Below are 16,579 nucleotides of genomic sequence, written 5' to 3' on the forward strand. Positions count from 1 at the left end.
CCTGTTATTCCTGTTAGCCGTTTATTAGCACTCTGGTTGCCTGAATCTATGGATTTCCCTAGTAATTTTAACACCGCTGATCATTCGCAAACCCAAACAACAACATAATCAGACAGCGACTGGCATTCACTCGTTCGGCTTTACTCCACTCAGCTTGTATAGCCTGGTCCCCTTTTGCCTGCAGGAAAGTTTATTTCTAGATGCGACGAGGATTCCCCTGACAGAGACATCACGTACACTATGCACGCATTCAACAATCAACTTAAGATTTTTTTTTAACCTATGGGACCAACCTAGGCTTACACACTACTTAATCTAACTTAAACTAACTTACGCTAAGGACAACACATACACACATGCCCGACGGAGGATTTGAACCTTGACGGAGACAGCCGCACCAACCGTGACAAGTCGCCTCAGACCACACAGCTGTCACACACGGCTTATGATTCATTCAGGAATCAACTTACAGAGGGTGATCAAAAACCAACAGGGATGTGCATCAAAATCATATGAGTAATCAATAGACCAATGTGCCCTGGATGCTAGGCACTTTGTGAAACAAGATTTTTTTCTCCTCAAGAATATGAATTTGGCGTCACACCACCCTCCCAACTCCCTAATAGATCCGGGCCTGCTGCACATGCACGACTCTGGCAGCTTGGGCGCGGCAGTAAAATTTTTCCCGGTTGCATATAGTGGCTAGCTGCGACTGCTTACACAGTCAACAGCCACATTTCTGTAGCCAGAAACAGGAGAAGGTACTACTCATATGCCACTCAACTGTGCATGCACATGAGCCCGCTCGTAGCTGCTAAAACGAATCTACTGTAAACATTTGTGACGTCACGCCCATCGGAGGCAATTTGTTGTAATGAAGCATTGCATAGGCATTGCATAGTCTTCCTAAAGCCTTTGACACATTTTGCTGCTGGCAAACGTTTGTATGGGCAATGTGTTTTGTTGTTGTACTTGGCACATTTCCTTTGCAGTTTATGTTTTATTTTCGTTTTTTTCTTGTTCATGTTTTATTGTTGCAGTATTAGTCTGCAGTAGCGTGTTACAGTAATATTCTTTGTTAGAGTATCAATTCTTACCAGTCAAAATTACAAAAATTTAACTGGAAACTAAAACAACGAAAAATTCCCGGAATTCTAAAAAATTCCCAGGTTTTTCCCGGTTTTCTTCTGGATGAAAAAATTCCCGTGCTTATCCTGGATCTTCCGGTTGTCCCGGTAGTATACACCCTGAATCAATACCACCAGAGGCTGTCCACAAGGAGGGGTCCTGTCCCCTCTACTGTGGAACCTTGGGTGAATGAACTCATTGTAGAAATAAAATCTAGACAGTACTTTTGCCAGGGATATGTGGACAATCTTGTCATAGTAATACTTGGCGAATTTTCAAGTACATGTAGAGCTATGGCACACGGAGCACTGAACACTGTGCAAAATTAGTGCAGGAAACAGGATCTAGAGGTTCGTCCTAAGAAGACCGTTGCAGTACCATTTACAAGGAAGTAGATCGGACACACAACTGGACTCTCAAGCTTCTCGATGGAACTCTACCAATGAAGGAGATAGTGAAATATCTAGGGGTAACCCCGAATAAGAAACTATCGTGGACCCTCACATAAGGAGCACATGTTCCAAGGCAAAAGGTACTCTAATGACTACCAGGAGAGCTGTGATAAAAATTGGGGCTTAAGACCCAGGAGTATGTACTGGATACGCACCACAGTAGTAAGATCTATGATCATTTATGGGGCAACAGCGTGGTGGAAAAAGGTAGAACAACAGGTAGCTGCTGAGGAATTTGCTAAGGTACAGAGATTGGCCTACTTAGCCATTACAGGTGGAATTAGCAGCACACCTGCTGCTGGGATGGAAACCATGCTGGAAATGCGCCCATTACACCTGTGAGTAAAGATGGAGGCAGCAGCTGGAGCACAGAGGTTAAAGACTGGCAAAAACTGGAACTTACTGGGGTATCCAGGATCTCACAGTAAAATACTGAGTGAGGTAGACATAAGTATGGTTGGGGAAATGCTGGCTGACTATATAACAACTCCCACCTGCTTCAACAAGCCTTTCAATGTAGTAATTGGAAGTAGAGAGCTCTGGGAGAACAAATTTCGACACCATACTGGGGACATAGTCTGGTTCACTGACAGTTTGAAAACAGACCAAGATGTTGGTGCTGGGATATACAGAGTGCAGCCAAAGCTGAAGAGGGCAAGCTCTCTAGGGAAGATGGCAACTGTGTTTCAAGCAAAAATATATGCCATCAGGCTGTGCGTGGAGGAGAATTTGCAGAGTGGCTACAGAGGTTGTAGCATTTTCATTTATCCACACAGCCAAGCAGCCCTGAAAGAACTGGCAGCCTCTGCAACAAGATCAAAGATCGAGGCAGAATGCCACAAAGTCCTTGTGGAGTTAGGGCAAAGCAATAAGGTAAACCTATTGTGGGTCCCTGGTCACTCATGGATTAGTGGTAAGAAGCAAGCCGATAGGTTGGCCAGGATAAGGGCAATGACACCATTTACTGGACCGGAACTTGTCCTGACAATCACCAAGGCGATGATAAAAATAAAATTACAAGACTGGACAAGCAGACAGCATGTAGAATATTGGGCTAAGGTCCAAAAGCAAAAACATGGCGTGGTATTGACGCCGAAGCCATGTTCTAAGAGAAGTCTCTCAATCCTGGGATTGAAAAGGAGAGAAATGAAACTCATTGTTGGACTATTGACAGGCCACGGGACCTTCAAAAAACACGCACATACAACAGGGATAATAAAAGAAGACACCAAATCCAGGATGTGTGGTGCAGGAGAGAAAACTTCATCACATTTGACCTTCAAATGCGAGGCATTGGAGATTAAAAGACACAGACTATTCAGATCAACCAGATCTGGAGAAACTGTGTCTAGCAAAGCACTGTTCAAGGGCATTGGTTGGCTATACTAGAGACACAGGGAATGATACCGCACTATAAACTCTGTTTGGGTGCGGGCAGCAGCAAGCTTGACCAATGCTGTTTTTGCTTCCCTGGTAAAATCAAATCAAATCAGTCGTAGACTCAACGGACGAAAATGCAGTCCTTAGCTGTAAAGTATAACGAATATAATCTGTTTGTAATGGTAATACAAATATGATTTAGGGTCGTTTGAGAGAAATACAGAACAGAAGGTAGAAAACATACCTCAACTAAGTAATGTGAGTAAAAATAAAGATAATATAGGAGTTGCATTAAACAGAAACTCGAAATTTGGGTTGAACAAGAAAAATGTAGGCTGTTGTTCATATTGCCAATGCTTACAAATTTCGTAACTTTTCTAGCATAGGTAGTATACATCCTGTTGCTTTCATTCATCAGTTTGAGGCCATCATACCTGACAACATGACAGAACAGCAGAAAATCAAATTTGCAGCCAGTCGTTTTGAAGGGGACCAATATCAGGAGAATAGAAGCCAGTAATACATGTAAAACAAACTTAAATTTGTTAGGGCATTCTTAAACCAATAATGGTCCACAAGTACACAAAACAGTATAAAAAGAGAAATATTTGAAACTGTTTCCAGTGTCTGCACAAAAGAAACTAATTCATGTCAACAAGAGAGGTTAATGACCTCCCGTATGTATTAGAACAGCTGGACACACTTTCAGGCAACAGACAAGTGCCAGCAGGCTGGCGTAAAAACGGGAAGCATGCAGACCGCCACAGCAAAAACTTATAGCACTCTTTGTATACCTGAGTTATCTAACAATCTACTTTCTTTCTTTTCACACTGTTAGTTCTTCCCTCTTCATCATTCTGAATTAAAATCTGTCATCTATACTACTTCTCTATTCAAGATAAAAAGATAAAAAAAGAGAAAAAAAGTGATAATTGAAACAAAACACATGCTAACTGAATAGTTGAGCAACCGATTATAGACTATACTTAAGTATAACAATAGATAACATGCAGCATAAAGTTTGCAAAATAAGTACAGAACCTAGGCTATAAGACCTTAAATCAACATTCATCATCCACACAGGCAGGAGAACACCCTATAAACTCTATACAGAAACTTTTTATGCATGTTATGAAATGCAAAGAAATTACATACACATACAGAGAAAACAATCTATATTTATTGGATTAACCTTTATATATGTGCGACGTAAAAGTCAGCCACACACACACATTTAGGGATTAGTAGGTGAAGTATTTCCACCGAAGCATTATTATTAATTGTATCACGACACAGAAATGTCACCCACACAGCTAATGAACACAAGACATGAATCTCATATAGGACACAGACAATAATAAGTACCGAGGTACAAATACCTAAAGCACATGAGCAATGTTCGTTATATTCACAGTGTTTACATGTTTGAACGCAACGTCCATAATACGCTACAAGCAAATTAAAGCAACAGGATTGTTTCGTTATTTTTCTCTGTTATCATGATCTAGGATATCTTCAGTCCTCTCAAAACACCTGTGAATCTGGTTTGAATGCCTGGTTAAGTTATCGAATGAAATTAAAATAAAACCTATAGTATAAAATGAGAGCTATTCTCATATCATCTCCATTTTCAATACACAGACATAAGATAGCAGTGCTTCCAGCGCTGTTATTAACTTGAATGACAGTGAGTGGTGACTGGGATGAGTCACGCCAGATGGGTAACAGCTAAGTATTAACAGGTGGTGCGAGAGTGCACTGACCGATGAGTCAAGGTTAGGAACATTAGCCGCGTGGGGAGACAATTCAAATGAAAGCCCTGTAGTCACCACAGCAGTGACAAAGACTTTGTAAATATTACTGTATTGTATTCATTGCAACATTGTGTCTATTGTAAAACTATGTAACATCTATGTATGAATATTATGTAAGGACACTTATATGCTAATATAATTTAGAATATTTCTACGCGATAGTAAACATATATGGACGGCCTAGAGCAGACATAATTAAAAAAAAAAAAATGTGGATGTTATTAGGTAAAGGTGGATGGCACTGCACCGTTGTTAGATAAAAAAGTGTTATTTGGTAAAAAGTGGACGGCACTGCGCTGATATTAGGTGAAAAACATGTGTTGTGTAAAGATGGATGGCATTGTGCCGATAACACATATTGTTTGGTTCCTATCGTATATAAACATCAATAAGTGTACTGAGTGTTTATGAGGAGATTTAATGGCCCAGATGCCAATGTTTATTGTTGAACACCAAGACTACAGAAAATTTAAAGGACAGCTATGTGCTAAAAATCATAAATGATATATTGTAGCAAGAAGAAGTTCATGAGGTAATGTGTGCTTAGTTAAGGTGTTTTTATAGAATTAAGATGCGAAAGTATATGTTTAGCATTAATAAGTCAATGGTTTTGGTTAATTGGTATGATATTTTAGAAACAACAGTTTCCTAGTTTTAAAAAAAATCCATGAATGAGAGAGTAGGGGAGCTACTGAGAGATTGGAAACCAACTTTTTTTCCAAATTCGAGACAAAATTTTCTTATTTCCAAACTTGTTAGTTGTCTTCGAGAACAGGCCAATTTTGGAAATCAAAGAACGTGGGGGATGTGTGATAGTCCTGGCTGTGGCCCCAAGTATTTTAACTTGCTAGAAGGTCACCTTGATGCAGCTTCATACACGTGAAGTAGCTTATGGTACAAAAGTGCATTGAGGACAGATTGGTACAGCAGGTACCACTTCTGTGAGAGAGTCCGCCAATTGTACTGAACTTGCTTCTGATTGGACGGCACATTCGGGTGTTAGGCGCCAAAAACCCCTAACTTCTCTTATTAATTATTTATATACTCTTCATTGTTATTTAACCCAGTTTTCAGTATGACAATCTCTCATGGTTACCCTATGAGTTTATCGTTTTTGTTTATTAAATTTCACTAGTTATGAGAAACATAAGAGTAACGGTGTTGCAACCAAAGTGTTTCGTACACCTTCGGGTCGCTCCAGTGCAACTGGGAGACGAAGTACATCGGCTGCACTAGTCAGACTGTTTTGGGCATTCTTCCGCATCGGATGCATAAGACTGTTTAGGGTGTTCTGAAGGTCTGGTCACACAACTTTGTTACGGTCGTTTGGAGGGCAGGATGTGAGAGACTGTTTCGGGCATTCTTCAGACCCGGACATGTGTCTCTGTTTTGGGGCGGACATGTTATACTCTGTATCTGAAGTTGTCAGAAAAAGTTACCGTATCATTAAGAAAACTATGTCGAGTGTTTTAAAAGATAGTCTAAAACGTGTGGTTATTAAATATAACAAAACAGGATACAGTAATGAGAAGCATCGCCTACCATCATTGTAAGTACCACAGATCTTCCCTTTGTAAATACGGAGACTGACCTGGGCAAGCGGCATCCCGTAAAAAGCAGAATCACAAGTTCCAGATGACGGCATAGCAGCCTCCATCAAAGAAGATCCCACAACCGACGAGCTGTCTTCTGCGCTGGGGACACAACTTTAGAAAATGAGAAGTTGGTAGAAAGAACAGATCTCTCCAGCTTCCGGAACTGACTTTGAAAGGACACGTATAATTTATAAGGCCTGGCTTCAAAACTCCAGTAACAGAGACACATTTTCAAGAAAATTTCGTCCCCTATTTCACCTCCTTAGAGGTGAAATTTAAAAAAATTCGTTCTAAAAGAATGCCTACAGTACAGATCAACATCTCTTCAACTTTCAATTTTCTATCCTCAGAGGTTTGAGTTGGGTGATCATAAGATCAGTGAGGGGTCAGTCAGACAGAATAAAGCCTTTTATATTTACTTATTTATTTACATTTTATGACCTTCATTGGACCACTCTAGCCAACTTTATACAAAGAATTTTCCTGTTTCCTGTCAGTCCAGTACCTCTTCAGTCTCTCTGAACTCATCCTTCTTTCTTCATCAGAAATCGCCCTTCCTATTGTCTGTCTGTTGATTCTTGTTTGCAGTCTCATTTGTTTGCCTGTGAGTTTACTTTTATATAAAGAGTTTGAAGAAAAGTGCCAGTCTTCATTCAGAGATTGGGTTAGGGGTTGGTAGTGCGTGGAACTGGCGTGCAAGTATATTTTAATGTTGGTGTGTCTATAAATATGATGAAAGTGTTTAACTAAGGCTTTGGAAAATCTTCTGTTTGATTTAAATACATAAAGCAATATGTGCCTAAATTACTCCCTCCAATTCAATAACTAGGCAATTATAGCATGATTTTTTTCCAAACTGAATCTTTTTTTCATATAAAGTAGAGAGGTGATATATGTTTGTTGCATTACCTTTGCTGAACCTGTTTTCAGTCCTTCCATTAGTACAATATGTCCCTGAAGACCACGGTTATCAAGTGCCATTACAGTGCTTGGCGTCTCATATGGAGAGTCTTTGAAAGTAATGAACCTTAACACAGTATTCTGGGTTGTTTCATGACTACCCGGCTGTTGATTCCAATTTATAACAGACCATTCAAATTCAACTCCTTCCAATGTTGTGAACTCATTACCTGTAACATAGATAAAGGGCACTCAAGACTGAATGCTTTTCTTTAATGCATTCTTATATCATTTCCAAACTAAATTCATTGATAACTGGTATCTTTAATTTTTACTAGCTGTAGCCACATACACTCTAAGATATGTTCTTGACAGGAGCAGCACCTTTAATAAAGAAGAAAGAGATTTTAAAAAATTATTTAATCCATTAATTTTCTTCTTAGCTTGTATAATAATGTAAAACAAATGATTCTTCCAATCAGAAGTAACATGTTTCACTGGTTTCAACAAATGCCACACAATTTGTGTTAATTTCTTACTGTTACATTTCCTCTTTTTCTTATCCTTTCACTTACCTGGAGGCACTACTGAAAATTGGCAACTGCATTATTTAAATTACAATTTTTTGCCTAACATAGCTCACTGTAAAAATGGTCTTTTCCCAGCAGCCATAAAGTGTGTAGTCAATGCAATCCAATGGCTGTGGTACCTAATTAATTTGCCAGTGATAATCGTAACATTAAAAATAAAACAGCTGAGCATCCTACCTCCCTCAACTCATGTGATACATTACAACAGGGGGCTTCCACTATGTGCTTTTGCAACTGGCAGTTGCTTCGTCAGGAAAGAGGGAAGGAGAGGGAAAAATGAAAGGATGTGGGTTTTAAGGGAGAGGGTAAGGAGTCATTCCAATCCCGGGAGCGGAAAGACTTCCCTTAGGGGAAAAAAAGGACAGGTGTACACTCGCGCACACACACACACACACACACACACACACACACACACACACACACACACACACACACACACACACACACATATCCATCCGCACATACACAGACAAAAGCAGACATATTTAAAGGCAAAGAGTAAGGGCAGAGATGTCAGTCGAGGCGGAAGTACAGAGGCAAAGAAGTTATTGAAAGACAGGTGAGGTATGAGCGGCGGCAACTTGAAATTAGCGGAGGTTGAGGCCTGGCGGATATCGAGAAGAGAGGATATACTGAAGGGCGAGTTCCCATCTCCGGAGTTCGGATAGGTTGGTGTTGGTGGGAAGTATCCAGATAACTCGGACGGTGTAACACTGTGCCAAGATGTGCTGGCCGTGCATCAAGGCATGTTTAGCCACAGGGTGATCCTCATTACCAACAAACACTGTCTGCCTGTGTCCATTCATGTGAATGGACAGTTTGTTGCTGGTCATTCCCACATAGAAAGCGTCACAGTGCAGGCAGGTCAGTTGGTAAATCACGTGGGTGCTTTCACACGTGGCTCTCCCTTTGATCGTGTACATCTTCCGGGTTACAGGACTGGAGTAGGTGGTGGTGGGAGGGTGCATAGGACAGGTTTTACACCGGGGGCGGTTGCAAGGGTAGGAGCCAGAGGGTAGGGAAGGTGGTTTGGGGATTTCATAGGGATGAACCAAGAGGTTACAAAGGTTAGGTGGACGGCGGAAAGACACTCTTGGTGGAGTGGGGAGGATTTCATGAAGGATGGATCTCATTTCAGGGCAGGATTTTAGGAAGTCGTATCCCTGCTGGAGAGCCACATTCAAGGTCTGATCAAGTCCCGGGAAGTATTCTGTCACAAGTGGGGCACTTTTGGGGTTCTTCTGTGAGAGGTTCTGGGTTTGAGGGGATGAGGAAGTGGCTCTGGTTATCTGCTTCTGTACCAGGTTGGGAGGGTAGTTGCGGGATGCGAAAGCTGTTTTCAGGTTGTTGGTGTAATGGTCGAGGGATTCAGGACTGGAGCAGATTCGTTTGCCACGAAGGCCTAGGCTGTAGGGAAGGGACCGTTTGATATGGAATGGGTGGCAGCTGTCATAATGGAGGTACTGTTGCTTGTTGGTGGGTTTGATGTGGACGGATGTGTGCAGCTGGCCATTGGACAGATGGAGGTCAACGTCTAGGAAAGTGGCATGGGATTTGGAGTAGGACCAGGTGAATCTGATGGAACCAAAGGAGTTGAGGTTGGAGAGGAAATTCTGGAGTTGTTCTTCACTGTGAGTCCAGATCATGAAGATGTCATCAATAAATCTGTACCAAACTTTGGGTTGGCAGGCTTGGGTAACCAAGAAGGCTTCCTCTAAGCGACCCATAAATAGGTTGGCATACGAGGGGGCCATCCTGGTACCCATGGCTGTTCCCTTTAATTGTTGGTATGTCTGGCCTTCAAAAGTGAAGAAATTGTGGGTCAGGATGAAGCTGGCTAAGGTGACGAGGATAGAGGTTTTGGGTAGGGTGGCAGGTGGTCGGCGTGAAAGGAAGTGCTCCATTGCAGCAAGGCCCTGGACGTGCGGGATATTCGTGTATAGGGAAGTGGCATCAATGGTTACAAGGATGGTTTCCGGGGGTAACAGACTGGGTACGGATTCCAGGCGTTCGAGAAAGCCTCTGTACTTCCGCCTCGACTGACATCTCTGCCCTTACTCTTTGCCTTTAAATATGTCTGCTTGTGTCTGTGTATGTGCGGATGGATATGTGTGTGTGTGTGTGTGTGTGTGTGTGTGTGTGTGTGTGTGTGTGTGTGTGCAAGTGTACACCTGTCCTTTTTTTCCCCCAAGGGAAGTATTTCTGCTCCCAGGATTGGAATGACTCCTTACCCTCTCCCTTAAAACCCACATCCTTTCGTCTTTCCCTCTCCTTCCTGAAGAAGCAACCATCGGTTGCGAAAGCTAGTAATTGTGTGTGTGTGTTTGTGTGTTTTGTTCATGTGCCTGTCTGCCGGCGCTTTCCCGCTTGGTAAGTCTTGGAATCTTTGTTTTTAACATATTTTTCCCATGTGGAAGTTTCTTTCAAATGTCTGCTTGTGTCTGTGTATGTGCGGATGGATGTGTGTGTGTCTGCGAGTGTACACCTGTCCTTTTTTCCCCCTAAGGGAAATCTTTCCGCTCCCGGGATTGGGATGACTCCTTACCCTCTCCCTTAAAACCCACATCCTTTCGTCTTTCCCTCTCCTTCCCTCTTTCCTGAAGAAGCAACCGTCGGTTGCGAAAGCTAGAAATTCTGTGTGTGTGTTTGTGTGTTTTATTTATTGTGCCTATCTACCAGCGTTTTCCCGCTTGGTAAGTCTTGGAATCTTTGTTTTTAATATATTTTTCCCATGTGGAAGTTTCTTTCTATTATATAGAAACTTCCACATAGGAAAATTCTGTGTGTGTGTTTGTGTGTTTTATTTATTGTTCCTATCTACCGGCGCTTTCCCGCTTGGTAAGTCTTGGAATCTTTGTTTTTAATATATATATGTCTGCTTGTGTCTGTGTATGTATGGATGGATATGCGTGTGTGTGTACCTATCCTTTTTTTCCCCCTAAGGTAAGTCTTTCCGCTCCCAGGATTGGAATGACTCCTTACCCTCTCCCTTAAAACCCACATTCTTTCATCTTTCCTTTTCCTTCCCTCTTTCATGACGAAGCAGCCGCCGGTTGCGAAAGCTCGAAATTTTGTGTGTCTGTGTTTGTGTGTTATTTTATTGTGCCTGTCTACTGGCGCTTTCATATATATAAAGAATTCACTGAAAGAAATGCAGTGTCAAAATTTCATCTGTTAGGACAGACTGAAAGTATTTTATTTTTGTCATGTGCAGAACTGCTTATAACAGCAGCTTATACGTATTGTAGTGTAGTGCAGGAACCGCACAGCAGTTTCAATCACTTAAACCATACTAAAAAACTGTGCATAATTAATTCTTTGGATACCTTCTGCTTCATATCAACAGCTTACACTGTTGCAGATGTCATTTTACTAAGGCGACTAGCAGAGGTAAAAAATTGTGGAAAGTTTGCACATCACATTACAGATGTTTGTTGGGTGTTTTGGAAAGTAAAGGGACCAAACTACAGTGTCATCAGACCCTTTTTTCTTAGGCAAACATGTTTCAGATTAAAACCATGCCCAAAGGGAGTCACGGAAAGTAAAAAGGCTTAAAGCTAACTGGGAACCACACAGAAAGAGAAAACAAAAAAAAGCAAATCAAAAGGGGAAAAAGTGCATGAAAAGGAAAAAAAAGCAGTTGAAGTTATGAAAATATTATAGCAGATGGCCTGGGCTGACTGATCGCAAAAATAGAAGAAGAATGGATGAGCTAGTCACTCTGCAACACACTAAAATCTCCAGCCTAAAAAGATAAGGCTAGAGAAACACAGATACGGAAAAGATGAAAACCAAGGCAAACAAACAGCAAAGAGAGTGGGAGGAAGATTTGAATTGGAGGGAGGGTGAAGGCCTGGGAGAGAAGGCCAGACGCCCACCCTTAGGTTGAGTGATAACCCCCCCCCCCCCCTATCCCCCCTCCCAAAGAAAACGTAAAACTAGATCAGCCATTGAGGCACTTTCTCCTAACACCATCAGCAGTGTGGTGGGAAGGTAAAAGTTCACCTCAGGCTGGATAAAATTGGGCAGTCCAACAGAATGTGGCCCACAGTCAAGTAGATGTTATCCAACACTTCAACTGGAAATTTAATTTGTTGAAATGGAATATAAAATACATATATAATCATTTTATAATAATACTTGTGCACAGTTTTTATGACAATTTTTGAATTTTGTTCATTTTACTCACAATGAAACTGTTCCTTGTATATTCCTTACAGTCATCACAAAAACATGAACTGTTTATTGAGTGTCGAAAAAAAATAGTTTGCTTACGCCAGGCACACCTGCCAAAAGAAAAGTGAATCCATTTAGGCATTTCATAGTGATTACTGTTTTATTTGGACAAAATCTGGATGGAGTAAGAAATGGTATTGCCCTTTGTTCTGCATATTATGCCACATGTCAGCAATACTTGATCAAGTTTGCAAAATGTGATTGATAACGAACAAACAACTGGAGTTTAAGGACACTGCTCTGCTGAAGAAACTAAAGTGACTAAGAGCTATGAAAAATTATGTACATAATGATTTCCTTGAAAATATTTTCCACAGCCAAAGGAAATCTTTATTGACAGGCTGAATCACATTTGTGGTTACACATGGGTGGGGGATGTGTGGTAGGGGGTGGGTGAGGGTTCTCCACACGATATGAACACTATTTTTGTCATGCTGCTGGAAGATGGAGGTGTCATAATGACCATGCCATGATCGGAAAAAAGTTATGAATAAATTTCTGCAACTGGTTAAAAGATGTTTCGACTGAAATGTTGAAAATTATCTTTCCCTTTTATTGCAGAGTTTGATATGTGAATTACAAGATTTTTACAAATAAACAGTCCTTTTCAATATTTTTTCCAAATTTGCCCTGATGTTCCTAAAAACAAATATAAATCTGTGGACATATTAAACCACACACATTAATCACTGGCTTTGTGGCATACCTATGTACCATAACCTCCATCAATTTAACAACTGACCTTTTTTATTTCATTGCAAAATGATAAAATGCAGTTTGCATACAGTTTTTCATGTAATCTGACTGATCAGCTTTAAAGAAAGCAACTGCAAGGAAAACAGCAAGTACTGTCTATATGGCAGCTATGAATTTATTTATAGAATTAGTGATTAATAGCATCTCTTCTTTTTTAAATTTTGTAATGTTATAACTTCTTGCATTCAATGATTTCTTGTACATGGTTAGCCAGCTCAAAGCAAATGTGCAATCATCAATTTTCATTTCATTTGCGTTCCAGGGAGTGCAATTTGAGCATCAATTTGTTGTATCTCATGTGCAGGTATAAATCTTCCAAATAGTTTTCTTTCATAGTTTACCAACTTTCATTTTGGCAAACATTTCTTTTTCATGTAATTCTTTCTGCCATTTCCAGAGTTCATGTTCAGATTTTACAAAACGAAAACAGCTCTGAACAATGCTTGATTTAGCGTGTTTCCCCTTCTTTGTTTAACCAAAAATTCATGGCCTTTTCCTTGTCACTGAAAACTGTTGAATATTGTTTTCTTTGAACTGAGAAAGTATTCTCGTTCTGAATTGTCAATTGCCACAACTACACACCAATTTCCTGAATTGTCCACGTTTTTCCTTATTTTTTCCTAATGTTTCCACAGTTTCTATCAAAAGGCCAACGTCACCCGAATACAAGTGCAAGAAATAAGGCCAGCAGATCACACACATGTGATAATTGTTGACAAAGGCCATTGGCCAAAAGCTTTACGTGTGAAAATCTTTTTGTTGTGCCTATCTGCAACTCAGCATCTCCGCTTTATGGTGAGTAGCAACTTTCCTTCTCATAATATTGGAACATGACATAATGAACATCGTGGCACACAAATTACTTACATAATACTTCATTCATTCACTCATACAAACATTGTGATCCCAAATCCTATCATGAAGGAGGGAAAGTGGAGTGGCTCAACTTAGTTGGCTATTTTTGGGAGGTTTACTATTACTGATCTACTCAACTATGGCTACTACTTTTGGATTGCTTCATATGTCTATATTGATTGCTTCATATGTGTATATTAAGAGAAAAGCAGCTACTCTGAAAAACGTTTTATGTAATATTTCAGACCATGAGTTCACTTTGCACAGACAAGACTGTTATCAGTTGCCTATGAAGGATGAACTCGAATTCCACTAACAAAATTTTTGAGGTTGCTCATATTATTTTGGTGTAAGGTAAATGCGGTCCTCAGGTCATTACAGAGTAATAATGTAATTGTGATTTGGTAGGTTTGTTATCCCAGTTGCCTTCGTTTCTGTGATAATACCTTGTCAATAGCGAAAAATTCCGAAACATGTAATCAGCAAGATGTACAACACAAAAGACAGAGTAAGGCAGGGTGCTCACTGATGTGGCACGACAAGCAACATGACACGTAACGTGGCAGTTCATGGCGGTGGTGTGGCAAGCATGTGACTCAACACCACTAGAAAAGATTCATCGTTAGTTACATGGCACCATTTCATAGGTATATGAAAGTGTTCTGGCTGTAGTTAACTTAATGTTAATCCACAAACAGCTATCAAATATTTTTGGATATATCCTTACTGGCCAGGTAAGTTGGATTAACTTGGTACTTTTAATGTGTTTAAAGAGTTGACAGTCTCCCAAAATACTTCAGCCACTTCGCAGAATGAAGGGGACACTTCCGATTTACAGTGTAGAGATACTGGAACCTCAATTTCGAAACACGATTTCATTTTCAATGTGTCCATGAATGCAAAAGAGCAGCTGGTGATACCTTTAAGATAATCTAGAAGTATTGAAAACTGGTCTGAAGTTTCAGTTACAAGTGTAATTCCTGCACAGATAACTACATTATAAGACCAGGTAAAAATGTAATTTGTTAATTTAAAATTAACTTTTCACAGTATGGCTTCTCTGTTACTAACTATGATTTTGAAATTGGTGATCACTTTATAACTTGAAATTATTTCCTTAACTAATTTTTGGATAGGCTATATGTTCCTGAACATTAATTAATTTTCATATGCTAGTGATAGTAGCAGTAATAGGAAGTATGGTTGGAATTTAACCCACATTTACAAGAATTTAAGTTCGTGCAGTACAATTAAGTCAGCTGCAATGCCCCCGCTGAATTGCAGAAACTCATACATGGTGTCAAATCTTTCACTCTCTAACGATCTTGAACTGGTTCGCATGTCTTGGCACTTGAAAGATGAAGTTCTCCAGTTATCAATGAAGTTTTTTTTGCAGAGACAAGGGATGCACACAACTCAGTTATGTCCTGTCAGTCTGGTAGATGTGGATTCAATAGACTGTGTTTGTTCCATCTGAAGCTGCAAGCTAGGTATAACACCATACTCACTCTTTGAGTGTCTTGCCTAATGCATAGGGACCAGAAAAATTTGCATTTTGTGATGAATGTGAAACAGATGTGAATTCTTTCTCAAAATTCAAAAATGCAAAATTACTTAATAGATGCTGTTACACAGCAATTTGTATCCAGGTGAGCTATTTATCATAGATAGTTTGAAATAGCTTCATTTTGTGCATACAGTACAAAAAATTTAAGCAGTTACTGGCATTGTACATCATCTGGCAAAGCCCAATTTGGAAAGATAATGTGCACAAGAATCTACTTGCAAAATGAGGCATACAAACGCAACACTGTATCAGTGCACTCAATGATCTGGTGCCACGTTAACTGTGGACAGTTGAATAGTCTGTTTAAGATACATGTCGCATAATGCAATGTAGTAGGCCCTACTCAGCCATGGGACTAGCATTTTATAAGAAAGAAACACATATGTTTGTTTGTTAGCTAAAGCTCAAAAGATAGTATAATGTAGACACTTTTAACATGGCAAATTATGTGGTGGATGTTTTGAACTGTAGTTGCACCAAGTACCACTGGTGTTAACAATATTCTGCTAACTTCAACAAGCAATTGCATGGTAGCTGTCCCCGAATGCTTTCTGATGTGTGTTGTTTGATTTATTTTGAGATAAGTGAAGCGACTAAGCCTGGTTCATCAAGGATTTCAATCACAATGTTTACTGCGCCTGAAGAGATCGGCGACCCCAGTAACAATGTGTCGGTCCTACTGTAGGCTGCTGTCCAGCGAAATGAAGGTGGAATGTGATTCCCCGCACCAGTCCTTCCCATGTGGCAGTAAAATCTAGTCTATTTTGGCTCGCAGCCATCTGTGACTATGGCCTATAGTGCCTGCCCTCTGTAGCACAGCGACTGAAAAACAAAATCTACTAACAATAAAATAGATTTTCCATACATTCGGTTCTACTTCTTTGCTAAAACCCTTGTCAGTTTTATCTATTGTCAAACACGGGTCATAGCACTACGAATGTCCACAGAAAGGTCAAAATTAGTAGTCTACAGATTTCTAAAACTTCAAATAGGGCGGGAAAAGACAAATAATGCCCAGAAACACCTTATATCGGAGATGAATTCACTAAACTGTCACGAAAATGCTGCTGCTTTTCAGCATAACAATCATTTTAAAAGCTTAAATAAAGAAAAATGTGTTGAAGTTTTTGCAAACGCAAACATTCCAGTCAGAAAGTTCTCAATCTTTACTTTTTTTAACAGTCAATTTCAAAGTACTAATAGTTTGTTTGCCTTCACTCATGTAGTGTGACAATCTTTTAAATTTGTGCATCTAATTATTCATAAACAAAGAAAAAATATGCAAATTTCAATAAAAATATATGCG

At 40.0% G+C, this 16,579-nt stretch overlaps 1 protein-coding gene across 1 annotated transcript in view; it reads right to left on the bottom strand.

The window, feature by feature from the left end:
* LOC126272402 (nuclear pore membrane glycoprotein 210-like) overlaps positions 1-16,579 on the bottom strand; it is a 242,236-nt gene that overhangs the window by 200,361 nt on the left and 25,296 nt on the right. Inside the window, exon 3 of the mRNA XM_049975230.1 lies at positions 7,279-7,499. Coding sequence (XP_049831187.1) covers positions 7,279-7,499 — 221 coding nt within the window. The remainder of the gene's footprint in view (positions 1-7,278; positions 7,500-16,579) is intronic.

This window comes from Schistocerca gregaria, chromosome 5, assembly GCF_023897955.1.
Source record: "Schistocerca gregaria isolate iqSchGreg1 chromosome 5, iqSchGreg1.2, whole genome shotgun sequence".
In the NCBI taxonomy this organism is placed as follows: domain Eukaryota; kingdom Metazoa; phylum Arthropoda; class Insecta; order Orthoptera; family Acrididae; genus Schistocerca; species Schistocerca gregaria.